Source organism: Ceratotherium simum, chromosome 9 (assembly GCF_057802395.1).
Source record: "Ceratotherium simum simum isolate JZ-2026a chromosome 9, ASM5780239v1, whole genome shotgun sequence".
Classification (NCBI taxonomy): domain Eukaryota; kingdom Metazoa; phylum Chordata; class Mammalia; order Perissodactyla; family Rhinocerotidae; genus Ceratotherium; species Ceratotherium simum.
The window spans coordinates 53,842,117-53,854,521 of record NC_141908.1 but is presented as its reverse complement, the minus strand read 5'-3'; the positions used below and the strand labels follow the sequence as shown (position 1 = coordinate 53,854,521).

The window sequence follows — 12,405 nt, the reverse complement described above, 5'->3', positions numbered from 1 at the left end:
GCGGTATGTCGGTGCACGCCGGGGATCCGAACGTAGGCCACCAGCAGCGGAGCGCGCATTTAACTGCTACACCACGGGGCCGGCCCCACGTGATGTTTTCTATATACGTTCCATTGCCCATCCACCTCTCCTTCAATAATGAGAGATCTGACTTTCCTCCTTCTGCACTCATTACTTCTGTGCTTTTGTTAGGCATCTTCTGGGAGAGTTATTGTTTCCCCATTAAGTATGGAGGACAGAAACAAAACATTCTGGTATAGAAAGCTCTGGATCTTCATATGACTTGAGCTGTATATCATTTATTTTGACTCGGGCACCAAAATCACAATTCAAAACTCATTTGCCTTCATACACCTGACCAGCTCTCTTCACCTGCGTTGGTGACTCTCCGTACACACTTGAATGCTCTGTAGATGAGGAAGAACCACTTACCCTAGTTATTAGTGTAGTTGAGAACTTTTAGTTCTTGAGTGATTCTTTTCCTCAATACTAAATGGTATAGTCAATATTGAGAGTGATACTTTCAAATGGAATTTTCCTGAAGGAATCTCAGGTTCTGTGAACAATTACTTTTGTGGAGATGTCTGGAATAAAGTTGGGTTGTTAACTAGATGGAGATCCTGATCACTTCTTGTCATTGTACCAAACAGATATGTTACACATGGTGAGAAGGAGAAACATTTAATTTTTTTTTTCCTTTGCTTCCTTCTTGAGTAAAACCAATCTAGTTTCTTTTTCTGCAGCAAAGGAGGAAGGAACAAACAACAAATTAATCAGACAGGAAGCGAATAACCACAGAAGGACGTCTGCCTCTGACTCAGTATGTCACATTTAACGAGAGGCCAGAGCTTGTCCAAAATGGCTGCCCCAAAACGACCCCACATTTGCGTTAGAAGATGATGCCTTTTTCAGAGACGGTTTTCTCTCTGGGCTCCTATCTCGCTTGCTCTCTGTCTGCCTGTGTCCCTGATCATGCCTTCCTACAGTATCCTTTAACGGTAAGAAAAATTATATTCAAACTAAATGTATTTCCTTTACCAGCTAGAGGGAAGAACTAAATGGCTTATAACGGGCCATAGTGTGTTGAGATGAGTGTAATTTTTCAGTAGAAGACCATGTGGTCTATTCCTATGGCACAGAATGCTAGTTTCACCACTATGGTGATTGTGGGCAGTTCGTAACTTGTGTTTTGAGCCAAAATGTAAGCAAGATTTTCAGTAGAACTTTCCTGACCATTGGAGAAGTTTAGATCCAAAGGAATTTTTTTTCCCACTTAAGATGGAGGTTTATGTCAGTAAGTATATATCATTTTGGTATAAGGTGCAGTTGTCCACACAACTGCCTTTGAATTGTTGCTTCGGCCAGCAACAGTAAGTGCTGTTAAAGTCAAGAGGGTCATTGGCGGCTTCAAAGCAAAGTACCATGGAACTAAGGTGTTGCCCTTCTATTGCTACAGACATGATACTGAAGTTCAGACCCCAAACTAAACCATTTCTAAGCTGAGTCTTTTAGGAAGTAGACAGTTTGTCTTTAGAATCATTGCATTCAACGTCCTAACAGTGCAGCGCACAACTACTATTGCTAATCAAATTTTGCAGCGTGCGTTGTAACTATTTACATTTAATATGATTAATTAATATTTACATAAAATATTGTAATTTTAAAATTTCAGGCCGTGTACCCAGAGACCTACAGAGCAGGATTAAGGAAAACTTTTTTGTATCAAAAATTTTTTTTTCTCTGGGGCACATATGAAGAGGCAATGTGACTCATATTCCTTTTTCCCCGTGGAGAAATATAAAATAAAGCTGTAAAATATTAAGAGGGCACATACAATTTTAATCAATAAGTACAAGTTCTTTTAAATAATTCAGTGGCATAACTAGTGTATAAAGTAGAAAATAGAGAGTGGTAAAATGAAGAAAAGGCTGCAGGAAGATTCTAATTAAGAAAAGTAGAACAGCTTGGTAGAGAGAAAGATAGGTGGAAAGGCAGGAGAAAGAATAAGAGGATGGCGAGAGAGGAGGATGAGAAGCCAGGAATGGATTTGAGGTCAATTAGTGTGGAAACCACGCCCTTCCTATTCACTTGGATTATGGGTCTTAAGTATTGTGTGTTAACTTCATAAAGGTATGTTACTTCTGAACTGGATCATCATCTAGTCAAAACTCTTCCTTTTATTGTCTAAAGAGGTTTAAATGATTTATCTAAAATCATAGTCAGGTTTTCTAATGCTCTTTGATAATGGTACCTATTCAATAGGGTTATTCAAGAGTTAAAGGAGGCAAGAGCTTAATAAGTATTAGCCACTTTTAAAAAATAGAATAAGCAAAAGAGACTAACATATAGTAAGGGCTCAATAAATGTCTTTTTTTAGATTCTTCGTTGCCCATTTATTTACTTTTTTTTTTCCATTGAGGTCACATTTGTTTATAACATTATATGAATTTCAAGTGTACATCATTATATTTTGACTTCTGTATAGACTATGTCATGTTCACCACCAAAAGTCTATTTGGCATCTGTCACCATACACATGTGCCCTTTTACCCTTTTTGCTCTCCCCCAAGCCCCCTTCACCTTTGGTAACCACCAATCTATTCTCTGTATCTATATGTTTGTTTGTTTGTTTGTTTACTTCCACATGAGTGAAATTATACAGTATTTGTCTTTCTCCATCTGACTGACTTCGCTTAGCATAATACCCTCAAGGTCCATCCATGTTGTTGCAAATAGCAAGATTTTGTCTGTTTTATGGCTGAGTAGTATTCCATGATATATATACCACATCTTGATCCATTCATCCATTGATAGGTACATAGGTTGTTTCCATATCTTGGCTATTGTGAATAATGCTGCAATGAACATACGAGTGCATATATCTTTTCGAATTAGTGTTTTCATGTTCTTTGGATAAATATCCAGAAGTGGAATTGCTGGCTCATATTTTTAATTTTTTGAGGACTCTCCATACTTTTTTCCATAGTGGCTGCACCAATTTACATTCCCACCAGCAGTGTACCGAGGGTCTCTTTTCTCCACATCCTCTCCACATCCTTCTCCAACACTTGTTATTTCTTATCTTTTTAGTAATAGCCATTCTGACGGGTTTGAGGTGATATCTCATTGTGGTTTTGATTTGCATTTCCCTAATAATTAGTGATGTTGAACATCTTTTCATATGCCTGTTGGCTATTTGTATATCTTTGGAAAAAACGTCTGTTCAGATCCTGGGCCGTAAATGTTATTGTCTTTCCCCCTGTTTAACCATGAGGAAAACCTTAGCCCACATGTGCACATCCATGCAAACCTCTGTATCACAAATGAATGGTGAAGGGAGGTGCGTATAAAGTGCATTTTAAATTTCTCAAAAAAGCATTCTAATTAAGGCATTCCTTATTCTAGTATTTTTTTCAGTTTTAATTTTCAGGAATGAGGAATGCAAAATACAGACAGAGGTATTTATGACAGTGCAGGAGAAATGCTCTTTCCAGCAAGAAGTAAATGTGTGACAATTTGGAAAGCGTGTTTCTCTTCTCTGCCTTTTGCTTCCTCTTGGGTTGAGCAGCCTTTTCTGTTTTGCCTCTTGTATTGATTGCCTCACTGCCTGCAACTCTCTGAGCTTGGACCAGAGAAGCGGAAGAGTAACAATAATAGAAACAAACTTTCTGCAGAGGTATTAAAAGTTTCTAAAATGGCCAAACAACATGCTGGGGTGGGGGGGTGCGCAGAGATGTTGCACGGTGACTGGTGTCATAAAATAGAAACTACAGACAACTGCAGCTGTGAAAAGATTGTGCTAAAGAAACAGGATGGCTGTGGTTTACTGCAAGCATCAATTTTCCTGTTGAGCATTTTTACAGGAAGTTGAAGAACAAAGCCAGCTTCATCTTAATTAGTTCTAATGGTTTTCAGATCTTAAACACATCCAACTAAGTTTGTATCATGGAGGAGTCTCTAAAGAATAGAATCAAGAATAATTATGAGTAGGAATTCCAAAACTGTGGGCTTATTAAAATTCAGGATTTTAGCGGCAATTTGAGTTTGCTAAATGATTTTATTTTTACAGTGTAACTTGGAGTGGATTCATTGCCTTTATAATGAATGGCTTTGTAATCATTTTTTTATGATTATAATAACTCAGTGTGAATTTAAGAACCTTATTAAAACACTGTTGAGTTATATGTACTATAAATTTCCTTCTGTTAATATTTATTGGTCAAACAATTTTACCTGTGTGTGTATATAGATAGATAGAGAGGGGTCTGTGTGTGTGTGTATTTATAAACTGGAGGGATACATCAAAATGTTAAGAATTATCTCTGGGTATTATTAACCCCAACCCTTTTTCACCTAAAATTTAATTATTATAGAATGCTTCCTTCAGTGGTTAAATACAACTGTCGTGTTTTATTTTCATCTTTGTGTACTTTTGTGTTGTCTACTGTTTTCTAAATGAATATATGCTACTTTTGGAAGCAGAAAAAAAATCTCAAAAAAAAATCTAACCTGAAGAAGCTAAGACCATGTGAGAAATACATACATGAAAACGAGTTAAGAACATTATATATCAAGTAATATAGAAATGATTGTAAATAAAAATAAGACACAGAGTAGAAAGTAATGAGGGTAAAAGAGCTTTTGGACCTTTGGGTCTGTCCAATTGGATTACTTCTAATATACCTCCCCCTCCACACACACAAACACACACACACACACACACACACACACACACAGCAAATAAAATACTCCTCTATTGATTGAACTTTTTAGAAAAAAAAGTTTACTTTTCTCCCATTCATTTTAGGTAGGATAGTATTTAAGGGTGACTTCTGGCAGGTCTTATATAGCAAAATACTTTTTATTTTTTAATAGTCCAAAATGGTGATAACGCATAACTGGATAAACCTGCTTATTAATAGAACTTGGCTGATTCACACCCCCACTCAGGATTAGAGGCCGACCTTCTGAGGATTATCAGATGTTTTCATTAGACAGCGTTGGAAATCTCTCCCCTCCTCATGTCATTCTGTAGTGTGGGCCTCACGTGGCACAATCTATTTTATTTAAATAACTAGCCAGGTCTCTTGATCCTAAGGAGGTGGATCATTTTACATTCAGAGATCATTCTGCTTTCTTAGATGAGCACATTGAAGAAGAAACCATAAGTTTCCTGGGGCAAGTCTGGACTGAACTGTGGGCTGTGGTTGAACCTCTAGTTGGCCATGCCACCGGGGAGAATATGTCCACTGTAGGGTGGGAAGTGGGCTGAGCAACTCACTCTTTCTCACAAGGTGTCCCTCATAACCAATATTGCATATTTAGTGAATGGCTCCAGGCCACAAGATGCCCTGGTTTTCTAGGTCAGTGTGATGCTGTGTGATGTGAGTGTTGAACTACAATGTTGACCTAATAGCATGATAGTAAAACCAACCATTTCTTTCACAGAACTAGGAAATTCCAGAATGTCTAAATATTGATGTCTGTTGTGTATGTATATGTACGTGTGTGTGTGTAGGCAGCAAAAAAGAACCAATTAATGAATTTTAAAAGTCATTTATGCCAAAATATTCTGCTCTGTTTTCTCAACCCATAGAACCAATTCCTTTTTATAAAAGGCTTACTGGTAGATCCCTCCCCTCACCTCAACAGACTTTCACCTAAAATTTGATGATTTTTGAATGATTCATTCAGTTATTAAATAAAACTTTGGCAATGACTCATGTACTCTACGGTTCAGGTTGATTTTTAGTTTCTTTAATGTATGACAGTCCAGAGATATCTTAGGTGAGAAATCAATTGATAAATATTTTATTCAAAAGCCATTAAATATGATTTCCACAATGGCTAATAGACAGACACGTATTGTTAAAACTGTATTAGTTTGCTAGGGCTGCCTTAATAAAACACCACAAATTGGGTGGCTCAAACAGCAGAATTTTATTATCTCACAGTTTTGGAGGCTGGAAGTCCAAGATCAAGGTGTTGGCAGCTTTGGTATCTCCAGGGCCCCTCTGCTTGCCTTGCAGGTGACTGCCTTCTCCCTGTGTCCTCGCATGGCCTTTTCTCTGTGCTCACACATCCCTGGTGTTTCTCCCTCTTCTTGTAAGGACCCCAGTCTTATTGGATTAGGGCCCACCCTAATGGTCTCGCTGTAACTTAATCACCTCTTTAAAGGCCCTCTCTCCAAATACAGTCACATTCTGAGGTACTAGGGGTTAGGGCTTCCACATATGAATGTAGGAGGTACACAATTCAACCCATAACACTTGTGTGAAAACAAACAAGCCTTTTCCATCCCTATGGTTTTCTTTGTACACATAAAATTCTGGGGCCGGCCCCGTGGCATAGCGGTTAAGTGCGCACACTCCGCTGCTGGCGACCTGGGTTTGGATCCCGGACGCGCACTGATGCACTGCTTGTCAGGCCATGCTGAGGCGGCGTCCCATATAAAGTGGAGGGAGATGGGCACAGGTGTTAGCTCAGGGCTGATCTTCCTGACACACACACACACACACACACACACACACACACACACTAAATAAGTAAATATTTAAAAAATTCAACACACAAGGTGAACATGTTAGAAAAGTCTGGTTTTTCTCCCTATGATGAATGTTATTTAAACATTGAAATGATTCTTAAAATGAAATGAATTTCTCAGAAGCATGTATTCTTAAAAGTTCAGTGCCTGGGCTGGGGGTAAGGTGGGAGGGCAAGGATCAGCGAATGGGTACTCAGTGATCCTCCAACTTTAGGAAGCCTAACTGGGGTGGGAAGCAGGATGCAACAGTCTCAAAAAGTGCACTGCTGAGCCAGCCCTGATGGTCTAGTGGTTAAAGTTCAGCATGCTTCGCTTTGGCAGCCCTGGGTTTGGTTCCCGGCCACGGAACCACACCACTCTTCTGTCAATAGCCATGTCGTGGCAGCAGCTCACATAGGAGAACTAGAAGGACTTACAACTAGAATATACAACTGTGTGCTGGGGCTTTGGGAAGAAAGACTGGCAACAGATGTTAGCTGTGGACGAATCTTTCAAAAAAAAAAAGTGCACTGCTGATTCTCATGTAGGAGATGACAGCCCACACTTTGGGAACACCTGCCCTATGCCTCTCCCCTGTTTTGAGCCCCTCCTGGCCCCAGGACAGGGTGCCTTTCCCGCCAGGCTCCCATCTCCCGAGGGAAGAACTGAGTGTAGCAGTGAGACCAAGTCTTCAGGCTGCCTCATTCCCACCCTGTGCGGCTCTACCCACACAGGACTCTGGGCAAAGCCAGGGCCTCAGCTTAGTCGCCAGGTCAGTCCCTCCTCTGCCAGGGGTTCCAGCAGCACTCACACTAGCAGGACCCGTGCTCACCCTCAGGAAGATAGATCCGGGCTTACCCTACCAGGCCATGTGAGAGCTGGACTCGCACCATTGCATTTCATCCTTCCAGCATCCCCCACTTAACAGATAGGAAAGGGGGGCCCAGAGAGGTCAGATTCTTGTCCCAGGTTATAAGGTAGCAGAGCAAAGATTCAAAATCAAATTCGTCTGACCCCAGTCTCATGTTCTCACAGGGATTCTAACCTTTGTCATTCCATAGACCACACTGGTGCCTGGTAAAGCCCAGAGGACTCCTGTTATGGAGTAAATGGGTAAAGCCCATTTGACTGTTGTTAAGTGCATAAAACAAAATATAGAGGATCGTAAAGGAAATTAGTTATTCTGAAATATGTAAAACAAGATCTAGCAACAGATCTAAACATTGCCATAATTTCAAGAGATCTGCAACAATTGTAATGTGATGTGAAAATATCATGTGAAAAACTATTGGTGAAAATATTTCAGGTACTGACTGTGTTTTGTGGCCTACATTCATTATTAAAGGAAATACTAAGTTTTAGTTGGAGCTTAGGGGAAATACATATGTACTTTTTTTCATCCAAGTTCACAAACCCATGAATTCTATCCACAGACTCTGCAGGTATAAGGATCCAGGTTAGGCATGCCTGGTCAGTGAGGGTCTGTGCTAGTTGAGGCCCTTGAGTGAGGCCCAGTTCTGGTTCTGATGTGAGCTCCATGAGAGGAGGGAAGCTGGACTCCCCCAGGGCCTGGGGACTCTACTTCCCTGGGGATGTTGGGGACTGCCAGGAGAGTGAGTGGCAGTACTTGGTGCTAGCAAGCCCCTCCGACATGGGGCTGATTCTTTGCCCAGACCTCAGGATGCACGCGGGGTGATTCTGGGAGCCTTCCAATGGCCAGCACGTGGCTTGTCTGTGTGATACCTGGCTCTTTCGCTCCATACATATTTAGTGGGGGTACTGGGGAGACCTGGTAGAGTTCACAGTCTGATGGGAAGACAGCCAAGAAGTGGGCCTGGCGTAGGCCCAGTATAGGGGACGTGAGATTGGTCTTTGACCCCTGTGGTGAAGGGGCACAATTGGAGTCTGGGGTTTCTCACAGACTTCCCTCAAGGCCCCAAGTCCAGACCATTAGCTGTTCAGCTAGGAAGGAGCAGAGTCCATGGAGGCCTCTGTAACCACCTTTCAGCATTGAGGTGGGTAGTTTTTCTGGAGGAGAGTGAGAGATGGGGGCAGGGACAGCGGCAGTGACGAGAAGAGTGTACTTAGGTCTGCATCATCCTCGGAATGGTGAGAGCGCTCACCCACAGATCCTCTCTTATTGTTTATCTGAGGTAGCCAGGAGGGGAAGGCCGAGCCTCTGTGGTTCAGAGGTTTACTTTCAAGTCAGTTAGTGCACAGACAGAACTGTAATAGCAACAACAGAAATTATAAAATAATTAGATTAAAGAGGGCTTGCAGGGTGGCAGTTCTCTGAAAGGGTCCTCAGTCCACAGTCTGGCCCCTACAATGTGCAGGCAGAAGTTCAATTTGATCTCTGCCGCCAGAGACTCACTCGTGAGAACCAAACCCAAAAGAGGTTCCTGGTAATTGACCAGAAGCCACTCCTTCCTCGGTATTAGGATAACAGGATGACAGGTTAGTTGGCGAACATGGAATCAGATGATATAAATTTGAGTGTTGAGGGGCATTTCATCCATCAAGCACATGGATGATCTGTTCCATGAAGCACATCTCTGGGGCCCTCCAGGTGGGCCCGGCTGCTCCCCCCATGTGGTAAGCTGCCTTCTCCAACTGGTTATACCATTGCTTTGGCTCCAGCATCTCTCACAGTTAGTTGGACCTGAATCCATTTTCACATCCCCGTCCTTCCTGGGCCTAGGACACATCTGACTCTGAGGCCTCGGAAGGTGCCTTCCGTAGCTGGAGAAACTCCAATTATAGGCTTCATAACAGGCTCCCAACCTGCCTACACTGCCCACTTGGCCCTACCGGTGACTAATTGGTGTCATGCAGCAAAGGCCAGTTAAAGGAACACATTTTAAAAGAATTCTTGTCTGAGGGCCGGCCCGGTGGCATAGTAGTTGAGTGTGCGCGCTTCCGGGCGTGGACAGACGCTCCGCTTATCAAGCCATGCTGTGGCAGCATCCCATATAAAGTAGAGGAAGATGGGCACAGATGCTAGCCCAGGGCCAGTCTTCCTCAGCAAAAAAGAGGAGGATTGGCAACGGGTGTTAGCTCAGGGCTAATCTTCCTCACACACACACAAAAAAGACTCCTTGTCTGAGACAGTCTCTTATTGAAAAACAGATTCCAACCTAATTTACAGGTGAGTTGTAGCACTAGTTAGCCCTTTACCTGCCTAAAAAGGCTTATCAGACCATTAAAGGACCAGAAGTGAGGCAGTGTAATCCAGCGGAAGAGCAGGGATCCCAAAGAATGATATGAATGAATTGCATGGGTCTTTTATTTTATTTTGCTGGGAAAGATTCACCCTCTTCGTTGCCAGTCTTCCTCTCTTTTTTTTTTTCCTCCCCAAAGCCCCAGTACATAGTTGTATATTCTAGTTGTAGATCCTTCTAGTTCTTCTATGTGAGCTGCCGCTACAGCATGGCTACTGACAGACGAGTGGTGTGGTTCCACGCCCGGGAACTGAACCCTGGGCCGCCGAAGCAGAGCGCGCTGAACTTTAACCACTAGGCCATTGGGGCTAGCCCTGCATGGGTCTTTTGGTGAGGTACTTAATTTCTCTGAGTTTCAGTGTCCTCGTCTGTAAAATGAGCAGAATCATGCTGGTCTGCAATGTCATTGTAAGAGTTAGAGCCGATGTAAGTAAAGCACTCTGGATCCAACTGATTGTCAACAAATGAGAGCTGCTGTTGCTGCTGCGGAGTTTTAAAAAATTTCATTTTCTGTACGGCCTACTTGGAATGGAACAGTTCCAAACTGTCTTAATTCCTATCTTCCAACAGCTGTGACAAGTGCAGCCATGTCCTTTTAGCTTTTCCATTCCATTTCTGTTCATGGAAAGCAAGCCATCTAGCAGTGTTTTTAATAAAAAGTATTTGTTTCGAGGTGTAAGTTTCCCACATTTGTTTCAAGGTGTAAGTTTTCCACATTAACTTTCAGTGGTTGAACTAAATATTTTAAATTCTAAGAAATTGTTTTCTGCCGTTAAGAGACTATTGAAAATAAAAGAAAACTAATTCTGCTGTTTGAAATTCTGGACACATGTTCCATAGAAACAATGTTATTCAGGTCGTCAGTGTCCCAGGCTGCCCACTGGTGTAAGACTCAAACTCTGCAACGGGGCTTCTCAGATTTTAGTGCATATGAATCACCTTGGGATCTTGCTAAAATGCTGAGACATCTTCCGTGGGGGAGGGGCTGAAATTTGGCATTTCTAACAGCTCCTAGGTGATGCCTGTGCTGCTGATCCCGGCCTACACTTGGAGTAGCCAGGACTGGGTGGGAGAAGCTGGGATTACTTAGAGGTGAGAAAGTGAGTGAGGCGCTGCCTCCGCCTGGGACCTGGGGCTTCTGATGAGACCCAGGGATGGGATTCTGAGGACTAGGGGAAAGGGAGTGGGGTTCATGGCTGGGGTAACTGCTGGGGCACTTCCTCACCATCATTTCTTCAGCCCCTGACGTTTGCCCGGCTGCCTCCTTCACTGCTGCCACCCACCTAGATTTCCCTAAACGCTCCCACCCAGCCACAGAGTCTGACCTTCCCTTTGTTCCCAGAGCAGTCACACTATGCAGAAAGCTTTTCTAATGAAGCTCATTTCTGTTAAGCAGACAGGAGTCATAGGTTTGACTCCTCATCTCTTTTTTCCAACTTAGATCCTATAAGGAAATGTCAAATAAAGATAGCCACCCGGCCCCCTCTGCCATCTTCCCAGCCTACCTTACCTTATCCTCGGCTCCTTTCCCAGGAGGACTGCAAGAACTTTGAGGGCAAGACCAGAAATAGCTCCATCTTTGCATTCCTGCAGTGTGTACCCAGACCCAGATGAATGTCAGGAACCAGCACAGAGAAGAAAACCAGCAGGACATAGAGTGGGTGTGAGTGGGAGAGCAAGAAAGGATTTTGTCTTGGAAATGGGTGAGGAAGAGGAGCCACTTGAACTTCAGGCTTTGAGGGGATACATTCTCGCAGTTTCATGATAACCTTCCCGCTTACTCAGTCCGTGGGCCCAGGGTCCATGTCCTTCCCCTGACCCACTTTGGGGGTGGTAGAATTCAGCAGCGTGAGGCACTGGATTTTGCTTCCAGTATTTTCAGGCACTTGTGCTCAGAAACCTGCCCTGCTAGGGTCCTGCCGGAACAGTAACATCTTAGCAATGCTGTAAAGGTAATTCCACCTCTTATAAAAGTTGGCCTATGTGAACAGCTGTCACTTTGGCGGGAAAGGGGAAAGGAAGATGGGGACAGAGCATTGCTAAGAAGTCTGAAACATGATGGTGTTTTGTTTCTTTTTGTTTTGTTTTTACAGATATATCAAGACTGTTGAAAGCATAACTGTCCAAGATGCCCGTCCCTCCCCCCCCAGCACCCCCACCTCCGCCGACCTTTGCTTTGGTGAGTGGCTCCCCACCATCCATTGTCCATGCGTGAAGCAAGCCCAGTGAAGTCGAACCTGGCACACATGTATTTGTTTTAAACGTATTTGCATTCTGGCTTGAATATGATATGGCAGGCTTTCCAGTAAGTAAGGGCCTGAGTAAGCCAGATCCTGAGACATAGCAAATACAACACGAAGGGTTTTGTTGTCTAAGGTCTCATGCGATGCGTAGTGCACACGTGCAACAAGGATTAGTTAGGTTTCCTCTGCTGCGTCCATCCAGGGGAACATCCTGTTCATTCCCACACGATGGGCCAAGGTGGGTTCACAGGAGCAGTTCTGCCCGACAGGCACTGTTTTCATTCAAGTGGACTCATCTTCTAGCCTTTAACTTCTGGGCAAGACAGTCCAGAAACCGAGGTCCTTGTCTGTCTGAAAATGCATCCGTTAAAGTGTCCTCCTTTCTTTTTCTCTGCCTTTTCCCCTCTTTCTTCCCACT

The 12,405-nt window shown here is 43.1% G+C and overlaps 1 protein-coding gene across 4 annotated transcripts in view; it reads left to right on the top strand.

Moving 5' to 3' along the window:
- WIPF1 (WAS/WASL interacting protein family member 1) overlaps positions 1-12,405 on the top strand; it is a 116,356-nt gene that overhangs the window by 78,726 nt on the left and 25,225 nt on the right. For 3 of the 4 annotated variants that reach the window (XM_014784635.2, XM_087435408.1, XM_014784634.2), the window contains one exon: positions 11,838-11,923. In XM_014784635.2, the coding sequence (XP_014640121.1) occupies positions 11,873-11,923 (51 nt within the window). In that variant the 5' untranslated portion in view covers positions 11,838-11,872. Of the gene's footprint in view, positions 1-785; positions 999-11,837; positions 11,924-12,405 lie in introns of those variants that run through there. The other variant, XM_004426643.3, reaches the window with a different exon arrangement.